At 32.7% G+C, this 20,932-nt stretch overlaps 1 protein-coding gene across 1 annotated transcript in view; it reads right to left on the reverse strand.

Annotated features, from left to right (window-relative positions):
* LOC141299866 (unconventional myosin-XVIIIb-like) overlaps positions 1-20,530 on the reverse strand; it is a 78,840-nt gene extending 58,310 nt beyond the window's left edge. The window contains exons 1-8 of the mRNA XM_073830232.1: positions 20,396-20,530; positions 15,140-15,280; positions 9,679-9,834; positions 7,229-7,651; positions 4,639-4,699; positions 3,820-3,932; positions 608-775; positions 183-390 (exon numbers count right to left, since the gene is read on the reverse strand). Of these exons, the coding sequence (XP_073686333.1) occupies positions 183-390; positions 608-775; positions 3,820-3,932; positions 4,639-4,699; positions 7,229-7,651; positions 9,679-9,834; positions 15,140-15,178 (1,168 nt within the window). The 5' untranslated portion in view covers positions 15,179-15,280; positions 20,396-20,530. The remainder of the gene's footprint in view (positions 1-182; positions 391-607; positions 776-3,819; positions 3,933-4,638; positions 4,700-7,228; positions 7,652-9,678; positions 9,835-15,139; positions 15,281-20,395) is intronic.
* Positions 20,531-20,932: the final 402 nt, after the last annotated feature.

The following is a 20,932-nucleotide window of genomic DNA, read 5'->3' on the forward strand; positions in this document are numbered from 1 at the left end:
ACGCTGTTGTAATTACAGGATAGAAGCCTGTAACCTCCAGAGGCTATTTGAGAAACAGAATCCATTCAGTGTGCAAATTATTCAAGAACTTAGTTGACTCATTTCTACTGGTAATTTTTGAGAATTTGTTTTTTTGTTGTTCTATAGCTGTGGGTAACAAACACAAAGGTGGATCCACTTACAGGTAAGGCTTCCTCCTGCTGTTCCCGCTTGTTTGAGCAGCTCCTGGGAAAATGACTGACAGGAAGTGGTCTTCCCTGTGCCACTGCGGCCCAAAGCCACCAGCGTCTGGTCTCTCCGCTGACCCACCATGGACACGTACACCTTTCTGACCAGAGCCTGCAGTGGACCAGGAGCCTCCCAGGACTCCCAGCGTCTGCTCCGAAGCCCCTGAAGCAGAAAGCAAACACATTGAATGAATGAATGTTTCTCAGTTAAATTCTAAACAGTGCAAACTCTGACGGTACCCTGACCAAAAACAGTACTTTTTTTTGTAAGCAAACTACATTAGGCAGTGTATAGCTAATGTGCAGTATATAGCTAATGTCAAATTAAATATGTCATCATACAGGTCTCATTGATGGTTTTGTAAATACACTGATCTTACTTTGCCTGGTGAGGACAGCGGAGGCCACAGAGCCAGTAGATTGGGCCCTGCATGGGTCAAGGGTAGATGTCCTTTAGCTCGAGTGGTCAGAGTGTGAAGGATGCTTGACTCGTTCACGCTCACAAGGTCACTTAAGTTCTCACACAGGTCCAGCTCAGGTGGGTTAAGCTGAACACAACCACCAACAAGTCAGCACTTGTTACGCAACTCATATGATGAGTTAGAAGTAGGGGTGTAATGGTACACATACTTGTACCAAAAATTTCAGTACAGGTCTTTTTGTTCAGTAACCTAAACTTCTATTTTTATGGCTCAAAGTTGATCTAGACAAGTATGTCAACTATCCAGTGTTTATATATTTCTATATTCATAATATGTGTCCTCTTAAAGATTTTTTTTTGTTAGCCTGGCAATACATCCCTTATGAAAATTAAAAAACAAACAAACAAAACCAAAAAAAACATGGTTAAACCACGGTAACCGCAAATTAAATGTTTTGCTACACTAACTATAGTTTAACCACAGCATTTCTAGTAAAACTGTGGTTATACAAAAAAAAACATTGTTAGCCTACTGTACTTTTACTATAATAAAACCATGGTTAATTTTTGTATTTGTGTATACTTTCTTTCTTTTTTCTTTGTTTTGCTTTTATAACTGTACTTTTTATTAATGGTTTGTACTGTTTAATCAGAAAAAATCCCAACCTGAATCTAATGATTCGCGAACCCACTCCGAAGTCCTGATCTAAATCAAATGATTCGCGAACCAAATTTCCGATCTGAATCAAATGATTCCTAATACACAAAGTTCCGCTCTAAATCAAACGATTCATGATACTCGAAGTTCCGATCTAAATCAAATGATTTACATACCCCCTCCATAACTGCGATCTGAATCAAATAATTCGCAATGCACAAAGTTCCTATCTAAATCAAATGATTCACAAACCAGCTCCTAAGCCACGATCTGAATCAAATGATTCACAAAAGCTATTTGAAATGATTTGAACTCCCGATCTGAATCAAATGATTCATGAAAGCGAACTCCGATCTAAATCAAATGATTCACAAACCAGCTACTAAACCACGATCTGAATAAAATGATTCACAAAAGCTTTTTGAAACGATTTGAACTCCCGATCTGAATCAAATGATTTATGAACGCGAACTCCGATCTAAATCAAATGATTCACAAACCAGCTCCTAAACCACGATCTGAATCAAATGATTCACAAAAGCTTTTTGAAACGATTTATACTCCCAATCTGAATCAAATGATTCATGAAAGCGAACTCCGATCTAAATCAAATGATTCACAAACCAGCTCCTAAGCCACAATCTGAATCAAATGATTCACAAAAGCTTTTTGAAACGATTTGAACTCCCGATCTGAATCAAATGATTTATGAACGCGAACTCCGATCTAAATCAAATGATTCACAAACCAGCTCCTAAACCACGATCTGAATAAAATGATTCGTGATGAACAAAATTTTCAATCTAAATAAAATGATTCGCAATAGGCTATTTGAACTCCCAATCTGAATCAAATGATTCACAAACGCAAAGTTCCGTATGAAGGTATTTTTGAATCAAGTGATTCACGAGCAGCGAAGCTCTGATCTAAATTAAATGATTCGCGATCCGATTGGAGTGCTATAAAATAGTAAATCATTTTGTGACGCAGTGGTTTGATTTGAAGTGCCATCAAGTGCCATTACAAGCGAAAATGAATTACTTGTATTTATTTTTGCTAGTGAATCGCTTGACCTGAATGATCAAAATCACGAGTTTGAATCAATCAGCCTTTTACGCAGAAGTACATGCAGTGTAGAAATAGTTAGTTACACAAGTTTGTATAGTTAATTGTGTTGTAAATGCAATTGTCAAGCAGTTTGTGATGCATTTTGGAAACAGGAGATGAGGCCCTGGTCTAATGCGCCACCTGGCTTGAGAAACCCGTTCTCAAAGACTTACTTTTAGTCATTATTTGGGTAGCACACATATTCTGAATGCCTTCGGCAGAATTCAAATTAGCCATTTTAATCTAGATTTATTCCAAGATTAATCTAGATTAAAAAAATTAATCTATGCCCACCACTAATATATATATATATATATATATATATTAGGGCCGGGACTTTAACGCGTTAATTTAGATTAATTAATTACACAAAAATAACGCGTTAAAATTTTTTAACGCATTTTAATTGCACTTAGTTTTGCACTGCGGAACGTTTCTTACTGGATGAGATTCCGCGGACCGATTATACTGGAGCACCAACTAGCGTTTAGACAAGCTGCGTCCGTCCTAAATATCGTAGTATGATTAAAAATCGTAGTATGTTTAAAAAATTATTCCAAAGATTCCCGGATGGTCTACTTCTTAACGATCAATGCACACTCTTAACAGCTAATATTGCCCGCAACACACTGCGCCGTGAACGAGGATTCGATTAGAACTACAAACACGCATAAAAAGTGTTAAAAAACTACAAACATGGAGGATATACGCGACCAACGGACAGGTAGAGAAAGGGGTTTACGTGATAAATAATCAGTGTGTAACCTGATAAAAAATATTTTTTAAATGTTATCCGCGTTATATTCCATGTGCAGCAACATTTATAATGATAGGTTTGGTCATTAACGTTTAAATGCATAATTAAGCAAACACAAGAGCAGAGTTCTCGGCATGAAAGACTTGTTAAAGAACGTGCCTCTTGCTACACTTAATGGCAATATTGCATTGGTCTGTTGGACTTGGTTGAACAAAAATAAACAATATTTTGTTGCTTAAGCTTATGTATTCAGTCATTATTCAATGGTATACTAAAAATCCATGTAAAAATCTTAATTCTCACTGTTCTCAGGTCAAATATTTATATGCGATTAAAATGCGATTAATTTCGATTAATTAATTACAAAGCCTCTAATTAATTAGATTAAATTTTTTAATCGAGTCCCGGCCCTAATATATATATATATTAATATATATATATATATTACAGGTTTACTGCTAGCTGCACCTCAAAATACATGTTAGGACAGAAAATTGTGACTGTAATTGAATTTAAAGAGAGAGGTTATTTGTTCATTAAACCACTGTTTACTTAATACAAAAAAGAAGCAAGTTTATGTTTTTTCCCCCTTGCTGCAGTCATGTTTGTGTACCATTACACCCCTAGTTAAAAGCATTAAATAGTTCACCTTTTCAATCTCATACTGTGATACATCATGGACGGATCTATCAGAGTCCAGGCGAACCCTCACCCTGCCGTCAGGGAGCTCTGGTGTGCCTTCGTCCGGCTTCAGCTGAGTGGCTGTGACAAATCAGAGGCCAGGCAGGTCAAAGGTCACTGTAACACTTAATGCAAATCCAATATTTGGTGTACAAGGACATGACATCTGGACACTAGTGGCATTTGACCACGTCACACTTTGCGCAACAACTCGTATGGACTATTTTTATGGAGCTTTTGTTCTTTTTAGAGAATGTCAGATTTTGCTTCATGAAGATACTGCAATGCTGTGTGTTTTATGCAGTAATCTTTAAATCGTATAACATGGCAGCCTCGGCGCGTAGATTTAGCGAGGCTATGAGCCTGATAAGATAAGAACACTAAACCCATTCATCACTAAACTGAAGTAACGCTAACGGCACCACAGATCCGATCAGCTAGAAGATTAGCCTCTGAGCCGTTTACCGTCTTTTCATGCAAAGAGAAGAATCTTGCACCAGAAATGAAGGCAACAGGTCCGCTTTTACATAGTAATAAAACATCGACCTCTGGGATAAAAAAAAAAAAACAGCAATAAGGCCACATGTAAATATAGCATCCTCTAAAACAACATGCTATTAATAACCTGTAACTCAAAACCACAGGAGAGCTGGGCTAGTGGTCAAACATGACTTGATGATCAAGCAAAACAACTACTAAAAATACCAAACGACGTGGCACTAACAACAGATTTTGTTCTCTTAAATGTCAGGTGGACACTTAAGCATAGGAATAAGAGGTGACTAACCGAGCGTATAACCGTCTTTGTGAGCATACCACACTTTGCCAGCTTCATACCACACATCCCTCTGCAGACAGAAAAAGAAAGATAGCAGGTTAAACAACTTTCTACAATGGACCTTTTTCACAGAAACCGGAAATACGCAATCGCAGGGTATGCAGACTTCCTGTGTAATGTCAACACAGCAGAAAGCCGGGTAATTTAAAATTAAAATGGAGAGAGTCTACACAACTTCCCTCGCTGGTTTGTCAAAGATAACTTTTGCAGACCCCATAAGAGTCGTGTAGGAAAACTCCGTCACAAAGAGGAACAAATTGGATAAAGGATATACGTTTTTCCACTAAGAGTTTATCCGCGTTTATACACGCTTAACGTACGTAAAAAATGACCAGAAAACCCCAAATTTCTGTCATACCTTACTTGGAACAAACACTAACTACTATCAAAAGAACGAGCCCTTATTCCACAGATAAAGTGCATAATATCACGTTAAGCGTTTTCTCCCCCATAGAAGCCCATTATAAGGAAACAGCTTGGTTTATTAACTTACCTTAACAGCGACCAGGGAAGACCAAACTTCTGTTAAATTTCACTTAAAATAAACACTTGCTGCTCTCAAAAGAACGAGCTCTCATTCAGCATATAAAGTGATCGCGCCCCATAGAAGTCTATTATACAAAAAAAAAAAAAAAAGCTTAACGTGGCTTAAAATTTTACTTATAATAAACACTTTCTGCTGTCAAAATAATTAGCTCTTATTGAGCATATCAAGTGAATAATATAAAGTGAATAATATCACGCTTTTCTCCCTATAGAACTCCATTAAGGAAAAAGCTTAACATTGTTTGTTATAATGGACTTCTATGGGGCGCGCACTTTATATGCTGAATAAGAGCTCGTTCTTTTGACAGCAGCAAGTATTTATTATAAGTCAAATTTAACATACGTTTGGTTTTCCCTGGTCGCTGTTGAGGTACGTAAACCACGTTAAGCTGTTTCCTTATAATGGGCTTCTATGGGGGAGAAAACGCTTAACGTGATATTATTCACTTTATATGTGGAATAAGGGCTCGTTCTTTTGATAGTAGTTAATGTTTGTTCCACGTAAGGTCTGACAGAAACTTGCGGTTTCCTGGTCGTTTTTTACATACATTAAGCCACGTTAAGCGTTTTTCACGTTGTTTAACTGGTTACCGGCATACCGGGGCGGAAATGGGTTTACACAGCAATTACGTATTTCCGGCGCAAAATACGGAAGTTGTGAGAAAGGTCTATTGTCACTGTTAACTAAAACTAGAAAATTCGGTTATTGAAATAAAGGAGACTAACATTACAAAACTAAAATTGCAATAAATGAAAAAATAAAAAAATATATAAAAAGAACAAAAGAACATAATACTAAAACTTAAACTAAAATAAAAAATGAAACTAAAAATGTTTACAATAAATTGAAACAAATTATTAATAAATACTAGAAATGTAAATAAATAATACTAAAAAAACTGCTACAATTTTGCCAAAAATTAATGCAGTAACTTAATAAACAGTAATGTAATAAAATCTACAGCGACAATACAAAATATTGTTACAGTAAGCACCAGCAGTCTTATAGTATATTACATTAAATCAACTGTAAAAAAAAAATCTAATCTAATTTAAAATAAATAAAATCTATTTTTGTCTTGATGAATATTAAGCTAACTTGCATCTCAGAGTAATAAAACAGGTAATTATGAGAAAGTTTAAAATAAGAAAAAAAGTCACAATTTTGTGAAATTGTGAGGTATTCACACTGTGAATTATTCTATATAAATCAATATAAATGTGATATATAAGTCAATTATGTGAAAAAGTCTCAGTTGAGAGAAATAATGTCAGTTACACTTTAAGAATTTAGTCTCTTCTGCTCACCAAGCCTGTATTTATTTGATCCAAAGTACAGCAACAGTAAAACTTTGAAATATTTTTTACTATTTAAAATAAATATTTGAATATTTGTTTTCTATTTGAATATATTTTAAAATGTATTATTATTATGCTGAAAACAGTTTTAAATAATAATAAAAAGTGTTTTTTGAGCAGCAAAGCAGCACATTAGAATGATTTCTGAAGGGTCATGTGACACTGAAGACTGGAGTAATTGCTAAAAATTTTGCTTTGATCAAAGGAATACATTACATTTTTAAATACATACTTAAATAGAAGAAATACATTTCAAATAATAAATATATTTAGAAATGTTACTGTTTTTGCTGTACTTTGGATCAAATAAATGCAGGCTTGGTGAGCAGAACAGACTTTTAAAAAAAAAACATTAAAATCTTACTGTTCAAAAACTTTTGACTGGTAGTGTATAAAAAATTTAAATATATTAATAAAGTTATTATTATTCAATTATTTTGAAATGATTAGATCATTAGATCAACAGTTAGAACATCAAGAAATGTTTCTAGGTTCACAAAACCACATTTTTGAAAGCGTACAGAAAACTGTGGTCAGAATTCATCAAAAATTTGATGAAAACAATCACTTTTGGTTATGGTGAAGGTACTAGTGACACATGATGTGTTTGGTGTATTTGTGATGTTCTACCTACCACTGGCAGCTTGGGCTCTTCTCTTATGGGGGTTACAGTGATCTGACCCTCAGGTTCTTGCCTCAGCTCTTTCACTTCCTGTTTCGGGGGTTTGATTTCCTTTTGTACCTTTACTTCTTCTTTCTTCACTTCTTTTTCTTGTGGTGGTGCTGGAGATTTCAATGTATCTGTCCTGGGACTGGGTGTCTGTTCCTGTCGGCTGACCTCTGGCGTGGTGGGCTTTGAGTCGATATTTTGACTTTTTGGGTCAGGTGACATTAACCTCCTTGGAGTGGACGTTTTCTTCTCTGCCATCGCGGTGTGGCGGCCACGCTCCCCGTTCACCAGCTGCTCTGCTCGAAGTGCCATCTCCGCTTCCAGTATCGGTGGAGTTTGGTCGGGAAGTAAGAAGTTCTGAACCAGGTTGTCGCTAAGTTTCCTGGGCTGAGGGGTGTTAAAAACACAAGGAGTCCAGTGTAAGTCATCTTTACATGAAAACAAGACCCTCATCTGCCGGTAAAGCCAACTCTAACCAGCTTGTAATGGTGAGGTAAAAAGTGTAAAAAGGTAAAAAGTTTGTTAGAATGTTCCTAAGTGTTATTTTTAAATAATTTCCTACTATTTTGAGAACTTATTTTTTCTTAAGAAGTTAAGACATTTCTTAAGATCAATTCTAAGAATTCCTAAGTGTTATTTTTGAAAAAAATTGCTACTATTTTGAAAACTTATTTTTTCTCAAGACATTTCTTAAGATCATTTCTAAGAATTCCTAAGTGTAATTTTTGAAAAATGTGCAAAAAGTCTAAGTTTGTATGTTCCTAAGTGTTATTTTTGAAAAATTTGCTTCTATTTTGAGAACTTATTTTTTCTTAATAAAGAAACGACATTTCTTAAGATCAATTCTAAGAATTCCTAAGTGTAATTCTTGAAAAAACTGCAAATATTCCAAGTTTGTTAGAATGTTCCTAAGTGTTATTTTTGAAAAAGTTCCTACTATTTTGAGAACTTCTTATTTTTTCTTAAGTTTAGATCAATTCTTAAGTGTAATTCTTGAACATTTTTCAAATATTCTACGTTTGTAAGAGTATGTGTAAGTGTTATTTTTGAAAAAAATTGCTACTATTTTGAAAACTTATTTTTTCTCAAGACATTTCTTAAGATCAATTCTAAAATTTCCTAAGTGTAATTCTTGAACATTTGGCAAATATTCTAAGTTTGTTAGAACGTTCCTAAGTGTTATTTTTGAAAAAGTTCCTACTATTTTGAGAACTTCTTATTTTTTTTAAGTTTAGATCAATTCTTAAGTGTAATTCTTGAACATTTTTCAAATATTCTACGTTTGTAAGAATATGTGTAAGTGTTATTTTTTGAAAAAAATTGCTACTATTTTGAAAACTTATTTTTTCTCAAGACATTTCTTAAGATCATTTCTAAGAATTCCTAAGTGTAATTTTTGAAAAATGTGCAAAAAGTCTAAGTTTGTATGTTCCTACGTGTTATTTTTGAAAAATTTGCTTCTATTTTGAGAACTTATTTTTTCTTAAGAAAGAAACGACATTTCTTAAGATCAATTCTAAGAATTCCTAAGTGTAATTCTTGAAAAAACTGCAAATATTCCAAGTTTGTTAGAATGTTCCTAAGTGTTATTTTTGAAAAAGTTCCTACTATTTTGAGAACTTCTTATTTTTTCTTAAGTTTAGATCAATTCTTAAGTGTAATTCTTGAACATTTTTCAAATATTCTACGTTTGTAAGAATATGTGTAAGTGTTATTTTTTTGAAAAAAAATTGCTTCTATTTTGAAAACTTATTTTTTCTCAAGACATTTCTTAAGATCAATTCTAAGAATTCCTAAGTGTAATTCTTGAACATTTTGCAAATATTCTAAGTTTGTTAGAACGTTCCTAAGTGTTATTTTTGAAATATTTGCTTATTTTTTCTCATGAAAGACATTAAGAATTACGTTCTAAGAATTCCCAAGTGTAATTCTTGAAAAAAGATTGTAAGAATGTTCCTATTTCTACTTCTTATTTGTTCATTTTTTTAAAGAAATTAAGACATTTATAAAGATCAATTCTAAGAATTCCTAAGTGTAATTCTTGAAAACATGTTTTTTTCCTAAGAAATTTCTTAAGATTCTAAGTTTGTTAGAATGTTATTTCTTGAAAAATCTGCCAATATGTAAAGATAATGTTTTTTTCCCTTAAGAAAGATAGATATTTCTTAAGATAAATTCTAAGCATGTATAGCAACATTCATCAGTGCAATTCTTGTAAATTTCTTCAATTTGCAAATATTAAGAGCATCTTTATAGATTTTCCATAAGAAATAAGTTTAGACAATTCTCAATTTTAGACAAATTCTTAAGAATAGTTAAGTTTGAAAAAAGCTATTCTTAAATAACCAACATGACCATCTAAAACTTGCATAACTTGCAGGTTTTTCCAGCAGAATGCCACCCAAAGATCTCACCGCCTTCTCCTCTTTGAGCTCTGGTTCTTTGTGACGCGTCTCTTTCTCGGTCTCTCTCACCAGCTGTTTAAGAAATCCTCCCGGGACGGCGGAGAGAGGAGGAGGAGGCTGTGCAGCGACAGCGGCGGCGGCTGGAGGCTTCTTCTCCTCCTTGATCTGTTCACAAATGAGGAATACAGGAGCTCCAGTCATGAACTCCATACAAACAAACAAACTGACCATCTGACACAATCACATGAAAACAGCTTAGAAAGAAACACCATTCCCACCGCAAACATGCATTTTCTTATTAGTATTTTGTCATAAGTATTATTAGTGTTTTTACATAAGTATTGTTTAAGAATGTTTTATTTCTGTCGAATAAAAATAAAACAATGATTGTACAAAAAAAAGGAAAACATTTTTGTGACCCTGGACCACAAAATATATTTATAGCAATAGCCATTGTTTGGGTCAAAATTATTGATTTTTCTTTTATGCCAAAAATTATTAGAATACCAAGTAATGATCATGTTCCATGAAAATATTTTGTAAATTTCCTACTACAAATATATCAAAACTTGACTTTTGATTAGTAATATGCATTGCTAAGAACTTTAAAGATATTTTTTTTTGCATCCTTAGATTTAGATTTTCAAAATAGTTGTATTTCAGCCAAATATTGTCCTATATTCTTAATCATGCATCAATATTTATTCTGCTTTCAGATGATGCATAAATCTCAATCTCACATTAAATCTCTATACACACTGAAAGTTACCACTGATGTCCTTGCCACTCTATTAGCAGCACATGCAGTGATATTACACACATGTGAGCTGAGGGCAGTAGATGTCCTTCAGCAGGCCAGCAGAGCTGAAACACTAGATACACTCTACAATAACTGCAATACCAGCTATCTAAAAGTGCCTCACAGAGAGCTTCAGCGTGTATGCTATAGTACAGTCAGCTGGAAACAACTGGAAAAGTACTTTATATGGGTTAGTCTAGATTAGAATAACAAAGATCCAATGACAGATTCAAGTCAAGTTACAGCTGTTGATTTACAGAACAACATCACACATGCTAAGACTCCTGTCATGCTAAAGCGATCAGGCAGTGGAGCACCATAGAGAGCCACTGAGCAAGAACATGAGGCACACTGTGAGAACTAAAGCCAGCTTAAGACTGTGATATAAAATATTAATGATTTTTTTTTTGGTGTTGGACACAATTGGTGAGAGGAACACATTGTAAGTAATGGTTAAGTTATACATTTAAATTGCATAATTATTTCTACTCCAATTCGTGTTTTGAAAATTGAAATATAATCATTTAAATGGTGGCTGTCATAAAAACAGATTGAAAAAAAAAAAAAAAAACACTGAAGAACCTGTTGAAAAAACCTGAATATGCTGGTTAGGTAGGTTTTGATGCTGGTTTAAAGGAGTGGTACTCACCCCCTTGTCATCAAAGATGTTCATGTCTTTCTTTTTTTAGTCGTAAGGAAATTGTTTTATGAGTAAAACATTTCAGGATTTCTCTCCATATAATGGACTTCTATGGTGCCCCGAGTTTGAACTTCCAAAATGCAGCTTCAAAGGCTTCAAATGATCCCAGCCGAGGAAGAATGATCTTATCTAGCGGAACGATCGGTTATTTTCTAAAAGCATTTACAATTTATATACTTTTTAACCTCAAATACTCGTACTGTCTAGATCGGCAAGACGAGCATTGAGAATGAAAAGTACATAAGCTGTAAACGTTTCTAGAAAATAACCGATCGTTTCCCTAGATAAGACCCTTCTTCCTCGGCTGGGACCATTTAGAGCCCTTTGAAGCTGCATTTAAACTGCATTTTGGAAGTTCAAACTCGGGGGCACCATAGAAGTCCATTATATGGAGAGAAATCCTGAAATGTTTTCCTCAAAAAACACCATTTCTTTACAGCTGAAGAAAGACATTAACATCTTGGATGACAAGGGGGTGAGTACATTATCTGTAAATTGTTGTTCTACAAGTGAACTACTCCATTAAGCTGGTCCTTGACCAGCCAAGGACCAGCATAATCCAGCTAAGGACCTGCATTAACTAGCAAAGGACCAGCTAAAACCAGCATCAGGACCTACCTAACCAACACATGCTGTTTTTTTCAACAGGGAGTAAAGATTATAAAAGATTAAAGATTATAAAGAACATGTTATATGCTGCATATATTTAACTAAATGCTCCCCTCTGAGCGTTTGGTCACCAAATGGTTTTCTTTCTGAGGTAAATGTGACGCTATCTGACTTTGTTTATATGCTGTAATACGTTTTTCCGCGGTCGAAACACTGATTGAACGATTATATGAAACAGGTACGGATTTCGGTAAATTGTACTCTTTCTTTTCACATACCTTCGCACGTTATTCGTGTTTATTTCTTGCAAAAACTCGTGCTGAGACGGAAATCATCACTTCATTTGCCGCTTGAGGAGCCCGCCTAGAGCGACCTGTCACTCGACATTAAACATCGCCAAAACGGCATTTATTGTTTGAATAATGTACTAGAAATGGACAGATTTTGAAACCTAAGACTTGATATCAAAAGTAACAAATCACAAAACTAAAAAAAAAAGTGATTTATTGAATGGGAGACGTACTACAACGTTGTTCATGAATTGAAAACAAGCTAGACTAATCGAATCTTGGGATTTAAGAATCGATATTGTTTCGCAGAAATGAGAATCGATTAAATTTGTAAAATTATTATTTTTCACCCAGCTCTATTATAAATATATTCAATAATTAATACTGTTTAATATATACAGACGTTACCATTAAAAATGCTTGTTTTTTGTACTATATATACACACACACACACACACACACACACACACACACACACACACACACACACACACACACACACACACACACACACACACACAGTTGCAAATAGATGCTTTGTAATATGATACACTAGCAGGACCAGCTTGAAAATACAGTTTCTAATTCAATTTAAGGTAAAAAGGCAACATTTATGATACTATTGTGATACTGTGATGCTATTAGTTTTGATATAATGTAGTTAAAATGTCATTTAGACAAACACATATTTCAGTTTTTCCTATTTCAGAAGCTGTACTTGTACACTACCAGTTTACAAGTTTTTAAACAGTAAGATTTTTTAATGTTTTTAAAGAAGTCTCTTCTGCTCACCAAGTCTGCATTTATTTGATCTAAAAAAGCAGCAATATTTACTATTTAAAATAACTGCTTTCTAGTTGAATATATTTTGAAATGTAATTTATTCCTGTGATTTATTCCAACTTTCAGCATCATTACTCCAGTCTTCAGTGTCACATAGGGATGCTCATTTCGGTTAATTTTCCTGACCGACAACCGCTGCTCGTTATCCGATCATTAACCGTTAACTGATAAAATTAGAATAATAAATTCGTTTAAAATAAAAATAGAATGCACGAGTATCTGTGATGATACATAAAAATACAAGCAAATGTTTTATTTTAACGTGCAAACAGCAGCATACAGAGCAACAACAAAAACTGCATTCATATACTCAAATTATCACGCATCAGCAGAGCTTCTGAGAACAGGGAAAATCAGAATGAAAAAAAAAAAAAGAATAATATAAATAGGTCTACACTAAATATGTATAAATTAAATAACTACCTAATTAAGATGACAAAACTAAAACACACTGAATCCTTCTATGCGCTTTGAAGAAAGGTACCGGTCTTGTTCTTCTCGTCGGACATAAAAACATATAGCAGGCCAGCCAATACCTCAGTTTTTAACATGTGGACATGCTACACGGATAGACTGGGACGCTGTCTGTTCACTCTTAGATCCGTGACAAAAACACTTCACAAAAATCCTTTCAATTTGCGGTTCGGGTCTTTTCATCCACTAGTCATATGTGGAGAAACGTGTTTTCACAGCGTTCAATAGCCAATCACAGACATTTCTGTTGATTACATTATCGCAGTGGCCAATCAGAGGCGGCTATGTTACGATCCACTCACCACTCAAAGTGCCGGTTTCAGTTCTGCTGAATTCTATACCTCCACGAACTCTCTCATTAAAACAAAGAAAGTGTAGACATGATGTAAATAAGAGATTCGTTGTACAGAGTAAAGCTTATTTTATTACTTTTTATTAACTTTGTGAGATTGCGATTAACTACAGTAATGTATGAGTGACAGCTTTCCAGTGATTGTAAGGGGAGCGCGCACTTTTTGGACTATAATTAGTTCAGAATTTGAATACATTTATTCATGGATTCACTCTCTGATAACCCAATATCGCCATTGCCATCGTGTTGCATATAGGCTACTACATGAGTTACACAAACTAAGAGAAGGTAAAGCAGGTGCTTACTCAGCAAAATATGTCTGAACAGCCGCACTGCACGTGTCCACACGCGCCCGCGAGTAAACATTATTTTTTCTTTCACCATGCAGCAAACGTAAAAGGAAAAAAAAAAAATATATATATATATACATATATATATATGTATATATATAATTTTTTTTTTTTTTTTTTTAAACCGTTTAACTGATAGTACTAATCGGTTAAAATTCTTACTGACGGTTAACGGTTAAACGGTCAATATGAGCATCCCTAGTGTCACATGATCCTTCAGAAATCATATGCCGATTTGCTGTTTAAGAAACAATTTTATTTTTATATCAATATTTAAAACAGTTGAGTACGTTTTGCTCAGTTTTCTTTTTAATAAACAGGAAGATCCAAAGATCAGCATTTATCTGAAATAAAAATCTTTTGATGATAAAGACATTTATAATGTTACAAGATTTCTATTTCAGATAAATGCTGTTGTACTAAAGTTTCTATTCATCATCAAAAAAAAAAAAAAAAAAAAAAAATTCTACTCAGCTTTAACTTAATTATAATAATAAATGTTTTTTAAACAGCAAATCAGAATATTAGAATGATTTCTGAAGGATCATGTGACTGGAGTAATGATGCTAACAATTCAGCCTTAAAATCCCAGGAATCAATTACATTTTAAAATATATTCAAATAGAAATGTTATTTTAAATAGTAAAAATATTTCAACATTTTACTGTTTTTGCTGGACTTTGGATCAAATAAATGCAGGCTTGATGAGCAGAAGAGACTTCTTTAAAAAACATTCAAAATCCTACTGTTCAAAAACTTTTGACTGGTAATGTACATCTAACACCTGCACTGAAAATAGCTGCCAGACAACGCTCCCAATGTCAACTGCTTTACTTTACACAGAGTTAGAGACGTAGGCATAGAGATTTTGACATTCATATTTGAGTTAATGTCACTGTGTGGTCTGTGTGAGACTGAGGCCAGACTACAAGCAGCTTCAAAAGGACAGTGATTAATCGCTGAGCTCGTGCTGGTTAATAAACTGTGAGTCAGGCAGCAGTCGGGTTAGTTGAGTTGAGTTGAGCTCCAGGCATGCAGCTGTCCTGCACCTCCCTTCTGTTCCCAGAGTTTTAAGCGTGAGGAGAGCGCCATGGTGGGACGAGGGGTGAAAGGTCGGCCGGGGAGATCTCAGCCAGGTGTGTTGTGAGGAAGACACAAAGTGGAGTGAAAAGTGGAAACAGTGACACTGTGGACCTGCGGATGGAGAAAACGATACAACACATGAGAGATTATCGTAATATACTGGAGTGAATCAAAGGGAGAAAAGTCTGGGTCATAAAATAAATACATTACATTTAGCAAACGCTTTTATTCAAAGCGACTTACAAAAGAGGACAATGGAAGCAATCAAAAACAACAAAAGAGCAATAACATGCAAGTGCTATGACAAGTCTCATTTAGCCTAATGCAGTACACATATCAAGGTTTAAAAGAAATTGGACGGACGGACGGACGGACAGAACTATAGACAGATAGATAGACAGACAGAACAATAGACAGACAGACAGACAGACAGACATTATATATTATATATGTAATATATATAATCATGGTAATATTGTAATATTCTAACATATAAAAACAATAATTTCCCTCATCCAGACCAGCATGCTAACTTACTAAAAAAATAAAAATAAAGAAAGAAATGTATGCTGTAAAAATGATTATTTTATTCTCACAATATTATCATTACTATTTATTAGAATGTTCTAGCAAAATACTCAGTTACTATATGTAGTTATATAATATAATTTAAAAAAAATATATATTTAATTAAATATTACTGTTGTATTTTATATTTTTAAATATGCAATGTTGTATAAATATGTAGTCAAACTGTTAATATAGTTAAAATAATTTATAAATAATTATAATATTTATTAAAAAATACCTGTTTTTTGTATATATATAAAATCCTTCTAAATATCGTTTATGCAATCTTGTATAAATATATAGTTAAATATATTAATTAATTATAATAATTACCTTACTAATGAATATTTTGTATTTATTAATTATTAATATATTTTGTGACATTATTTCATGAGAATTTCTCTAAATGTTTTTTTGTTATCAAATAACTTAACTAATCATTGATTTAATTTGATTAAATATTACAATTAGAAAAAATATTATATTAAACATTATTACTATTATTATTGTGTGTATATATTTTTTCATGACATTTTTTCTAAATAAACATGTTTTTTATTATCATATAACTTATTTTTAACTAATAATTAATTTTATTAAATATGAAAATGTAAAAAACTTTTGAATATTTTTAATTATATTTATAATGAATATATATATATATATATATATATATATATATATATATGATTTTATAACAAAGATTATATATATATATAATTATATGCAATCTTGTATAAATATGTAGTTAAATATAGTCAATAAATAATATTTTGTATTTATTCATTATGAATAATTAATATAATATTTGTGACATTATTTTCACAAGATTTTTTCTAAATAAACATGGTTTTCATTATTAAATAACTTTAAAAAAAAAAAACTAGAAAATATTTTTATATTATATTATATTACATTATATTATTATACTATATATTTTTGCATTGCAAACCTGTAAAAAGATTCACTCTAGATAAATACTGTTTCTTAAAATCCAGAATTTATATGTGAAATCTGGGCAAACTGGTGAAACAGACATTCGCAGATACAGGATGCGTTATGCAAATCAGTTCACACATAAAAACATCTCTGTGTGTCTTCATCTGCCGCCCTGCTGCTGTGAGATGTTTATGGATTTCAGAATTTCAAATGAAACAAAATTCTCCCTTTTGGCTCTTCTTTTACACTTTAACACTTGATACCAGAATCCAGAAAGCAGAAGAAACTGGTGCGGGTAACAGAGGTCATCGCTCCACAAACGTAGTGTAATTCAGGAGACACTGCCATCTAGTACTGTTGCTGATATATAAATATATTAAACCTCGACACATAACTTCATGCATTTAGAGAGAAGGAAGAACCTGAGTCACATCTACAGTAGGAAGCCAAATGTCTTGGGACTTGGGAAGGGGTAATGCCACAAAAAAACACTATAAACACTCTAGAAACCTGCTAACAGAACAGCCTGGCTTCGTGACAGTGAGTTTTGCACAAGCAAATACACAGGAAAACATTGACGTCTAGAATTGAGCTGCTGATGACAAATCCAACTGAGCTTCTTCAGGCAATAAGTCACTAAATGAAAGAGATTATGTTCTTCCACAGTCTTCAGCGAAACATTCGCTCCATGATAAATACAGAGCGCCCGCTCCAGCAACACAAACACATGACGAAAACAAACCCAGAAGCCGAGTCTAATGAAGGCCAAATGGCACGAATCGACTGGAAACACTGCAGATCTGTGCTTCATTACCATGTCAGTGTTCAGCCAGCAGTTTTTCATTTTACAAATCTGTTTCATTTCGTTGACACTTTGCTCACTTAAGGTGCTGTAAGCATTTATTTATGACAACTCACTATTACCACTTTTGGGAAACCAATATTTTTCAGGTGACCTACCAATATAGAAAGCTGACAGTAATTATTGGAGATGCACCAAAATGAAAATTCTTGGCCGAAGCCGAAGCTGAACAAAATTACACACTGGGCTGAAGGCCGATTACCGAACATGGTTATTCATGTTTTTTCCCCCCATGCATTTTGCCAGTTTTTTTTTTCACCATTGCATAAATTAAATAGCCAAAATGTGCTTTTTACAAGACAAGACAAACTGTAAAAAGCACATTTTGACTATTTAAAAAAAACACACGAAAAACCATGTTCGGTAATCGGCCTTCAGCATGGTATTTTCTTCAAACCAATTTTCCAAGGGATCTACCAAGTAAGATATAAATATATAGTCAAATAGTTAATATATTTAAATGTAATATTTTATTTTGTCATTTATAATGAAAAAAATGTAAAATTTATAATGAATAATGTATATATGTTGACATTATTTTCATGTCATTCTTTATAAATAAACATGTTTTAGTATGTAATAACACAATATATAATTGTTAATTTTAAATAACTAATAATTCTACATTATAAATATTATATATATATATATATATATATATATATATATATATATATATATATATATATTTTTTTTTTATTATTATTATTTTTTTAAAATACTAAATTAATACCAATTCTGCTGTCACTTAAAAAGAGGAAATTAATATGAAATAAAAATATTAACAAAATAATCTATTAATCTAAAATATATAAAATCTACCAACCTAGATAGCTGATCATAACTAAATGAAACTATTTTAATTAAATTATATGATGACGAAAGTCCATATTATTGTACTTAAACACAACAATACAAACATAAAAGGTTTTCACATATTACTTTTAAGAATAAAAAAAACAATTCTCCCACATCACTTAAAAAAAGTTTACTTTTAAATAAAATAGTAATAGCTTGCAATATAATCTCTAAAAGGTACCAAGATCTCTTTTTTCAATATATTTCATGACATTTCTAAATAAACATGGTTTTTAATATGTAATTCAATACATAAGTTTTAAATAACTAATAATTCTTGATTATAAATATTATATAATATATATATATATATATATTTTATTTTTTTATTTTTTTTTGCATTGTGACTAAAAATAAATAAATAAAATAAATAAAATACAAATTCTGCTCACTTAAAAAAGAGAGAAAAATATAAAATAAAAATATTAATATCTAAAATATAATCGACCAACATAGATAGCTGATCATAACTAAATAAAATTATTTTAATTCAATTATATGATGACCAAAGGCCATATTACTGTACTAAAACATACAAATATAAAAGGTTTTCATTACTTTGACAAATAAAAAAATTAAAATTCTGCCAAAAAAAGAGGAAAATATTTTTATTTTAACCATATAAATATTCTAAAATATTCTAAAATCAATATTAACAGTTGCAACATAATATTATATATATATAGAGAGAGAAAAATTTAAAAAAGAGAGAAAAATTAATATAAAATAAAAATATTAATATCTAAAATATAATCGACCAACATACATAGCTGATCATAACTAAATAAAATTATTTTAATTCAATTATATGACGAAAGTCCATATCACTGTACTAAAACATACAAATATAAAAGGTTTTCATTACTTTGACAAATAAAAAAAATAAAATTTCTGCCAAAAAAGAGGAAAATATTTTTATTTTAACCATATAAATATTCTAAAATATTCTAAAATAAATATTAACAGTTGCAACATATATATATATATATATACACACATACATATACAGATACATATATATATATATATATATATACATACATATACACACACACATATATATATATATATATATATACATACATATACACACACACATATATATATATATATATATATATATATATATATATATATATATATATATATATATATATATAAAGAAATCATGGTATCATCTTGTGTGTGTGCTTTAATTTTTTGTTGTTGTTTCATGTACTATATTTTTTATAAACTGCAATCATTTTATGTCAGATATCTCAGCCATTCATTGACACATTCTCAATCTAAATGCTCGACTCTCATGTTTTTTGTTATGAAACATAACTAGGCTTAGAATAAAAATATATTTGGGCTTTACCTCTAAATAATTCCTGACCTTGGTACAATGGAAAAAACATGATTTTTTACAGGTAACAAATGAAGTACTTTGGAATACAACGTTTGCACCAAATAAACATTAATTAATCATCAAAAAGCATGCATCTTTTTTGCAAATCACAGCTTTCTCTGGAAAATAAACAGTTGCTCACTTGTTTTCTGCAAATCACCTCATCTTAATGCAAACACACACACAAACTCTGACTCATGTAAAGTTCAGGTCGCATGATCATGACATTGCATTCTCATTTCAAATCCTGCCAAACCTCCACATCTTGTCATCTGTTTTGACATTACACGGCAAACAACAAAACAAATCAGTCAGAGGCTGAAAATGATCCTAGGAGACGGAGCTCAGGTTTCAGCTGGAGTCAGCGCCACGTTTAGTCGGGGAATATCCCGGCGATCCAAACACAAGGCCTTTAAATTTCCCAACCTGAACAAAAGACTCGACTTTTGGGCCTAGACCAATGACCCCAATGTCTCAACCTCTCTTAATTTCATGAGGAGAACACCAGACTGGCCAAAAGAGACTTGTGGCTGCTTGTGAAGGTCTGGGACCTAGAAATAAATCACAGTATCTACAAAAGAACAGATATCTACAAAGAACACCATACCTTGTGATGGCTCCTCAATGGAGTGGAAGAATATATCCAATGAGAGAAATGAATGTGTAAAACTCCAGGGGAAAACTAAGAGGCCAAAAGCAAGGTACACAGTCTCACTGTCACTGAGAGGGTGAAGCTACAATCTGAAATAGACACATACACACACACACACACAGAGATAAGCATGGCAGCTGAGTTAACACAAGACACACAGCTATAAATATCCCGCGGCTAGAAGAGGTGGGACATACTACCCTGTTTGGGAAACACTTGAGAGCTGTAAACGGGGGGGGAAACAGGACATTATTTTGACTTTAACACGTTGAGGATTTGATGCATCACCTGAATGTGGATGACTTCAAAACATGGAGGATTAATTCGGCAGCGATGTTCGGCCGTCTCACATGGACTTTGTCAAGACTGGACGTCCAGAATGACCCTTTTTAGACATTGAGACACTGGAAAACAGGGCTCAAAACAGCTCGAAAAAGCACACAAGTAGACCATCCGCAGGCTTGCTAATGGCTGTCGGCGCGGTTTGATGGA

The sequence above is a fragment of the Garra rufa genome, chromosome 23 (genome assembly GCF_049309525.1).
Source record: "Garra rufa chromosome 23, GarRuf1.0, whole genome shotgun sequence".
In the NCBI taxonomy this organism is placed as follows: Eukaryota; Metazoa; Chordata; class Actinopteri; order Cypriniformes; family Cyprinidae; genus Garra; species Garra rufa.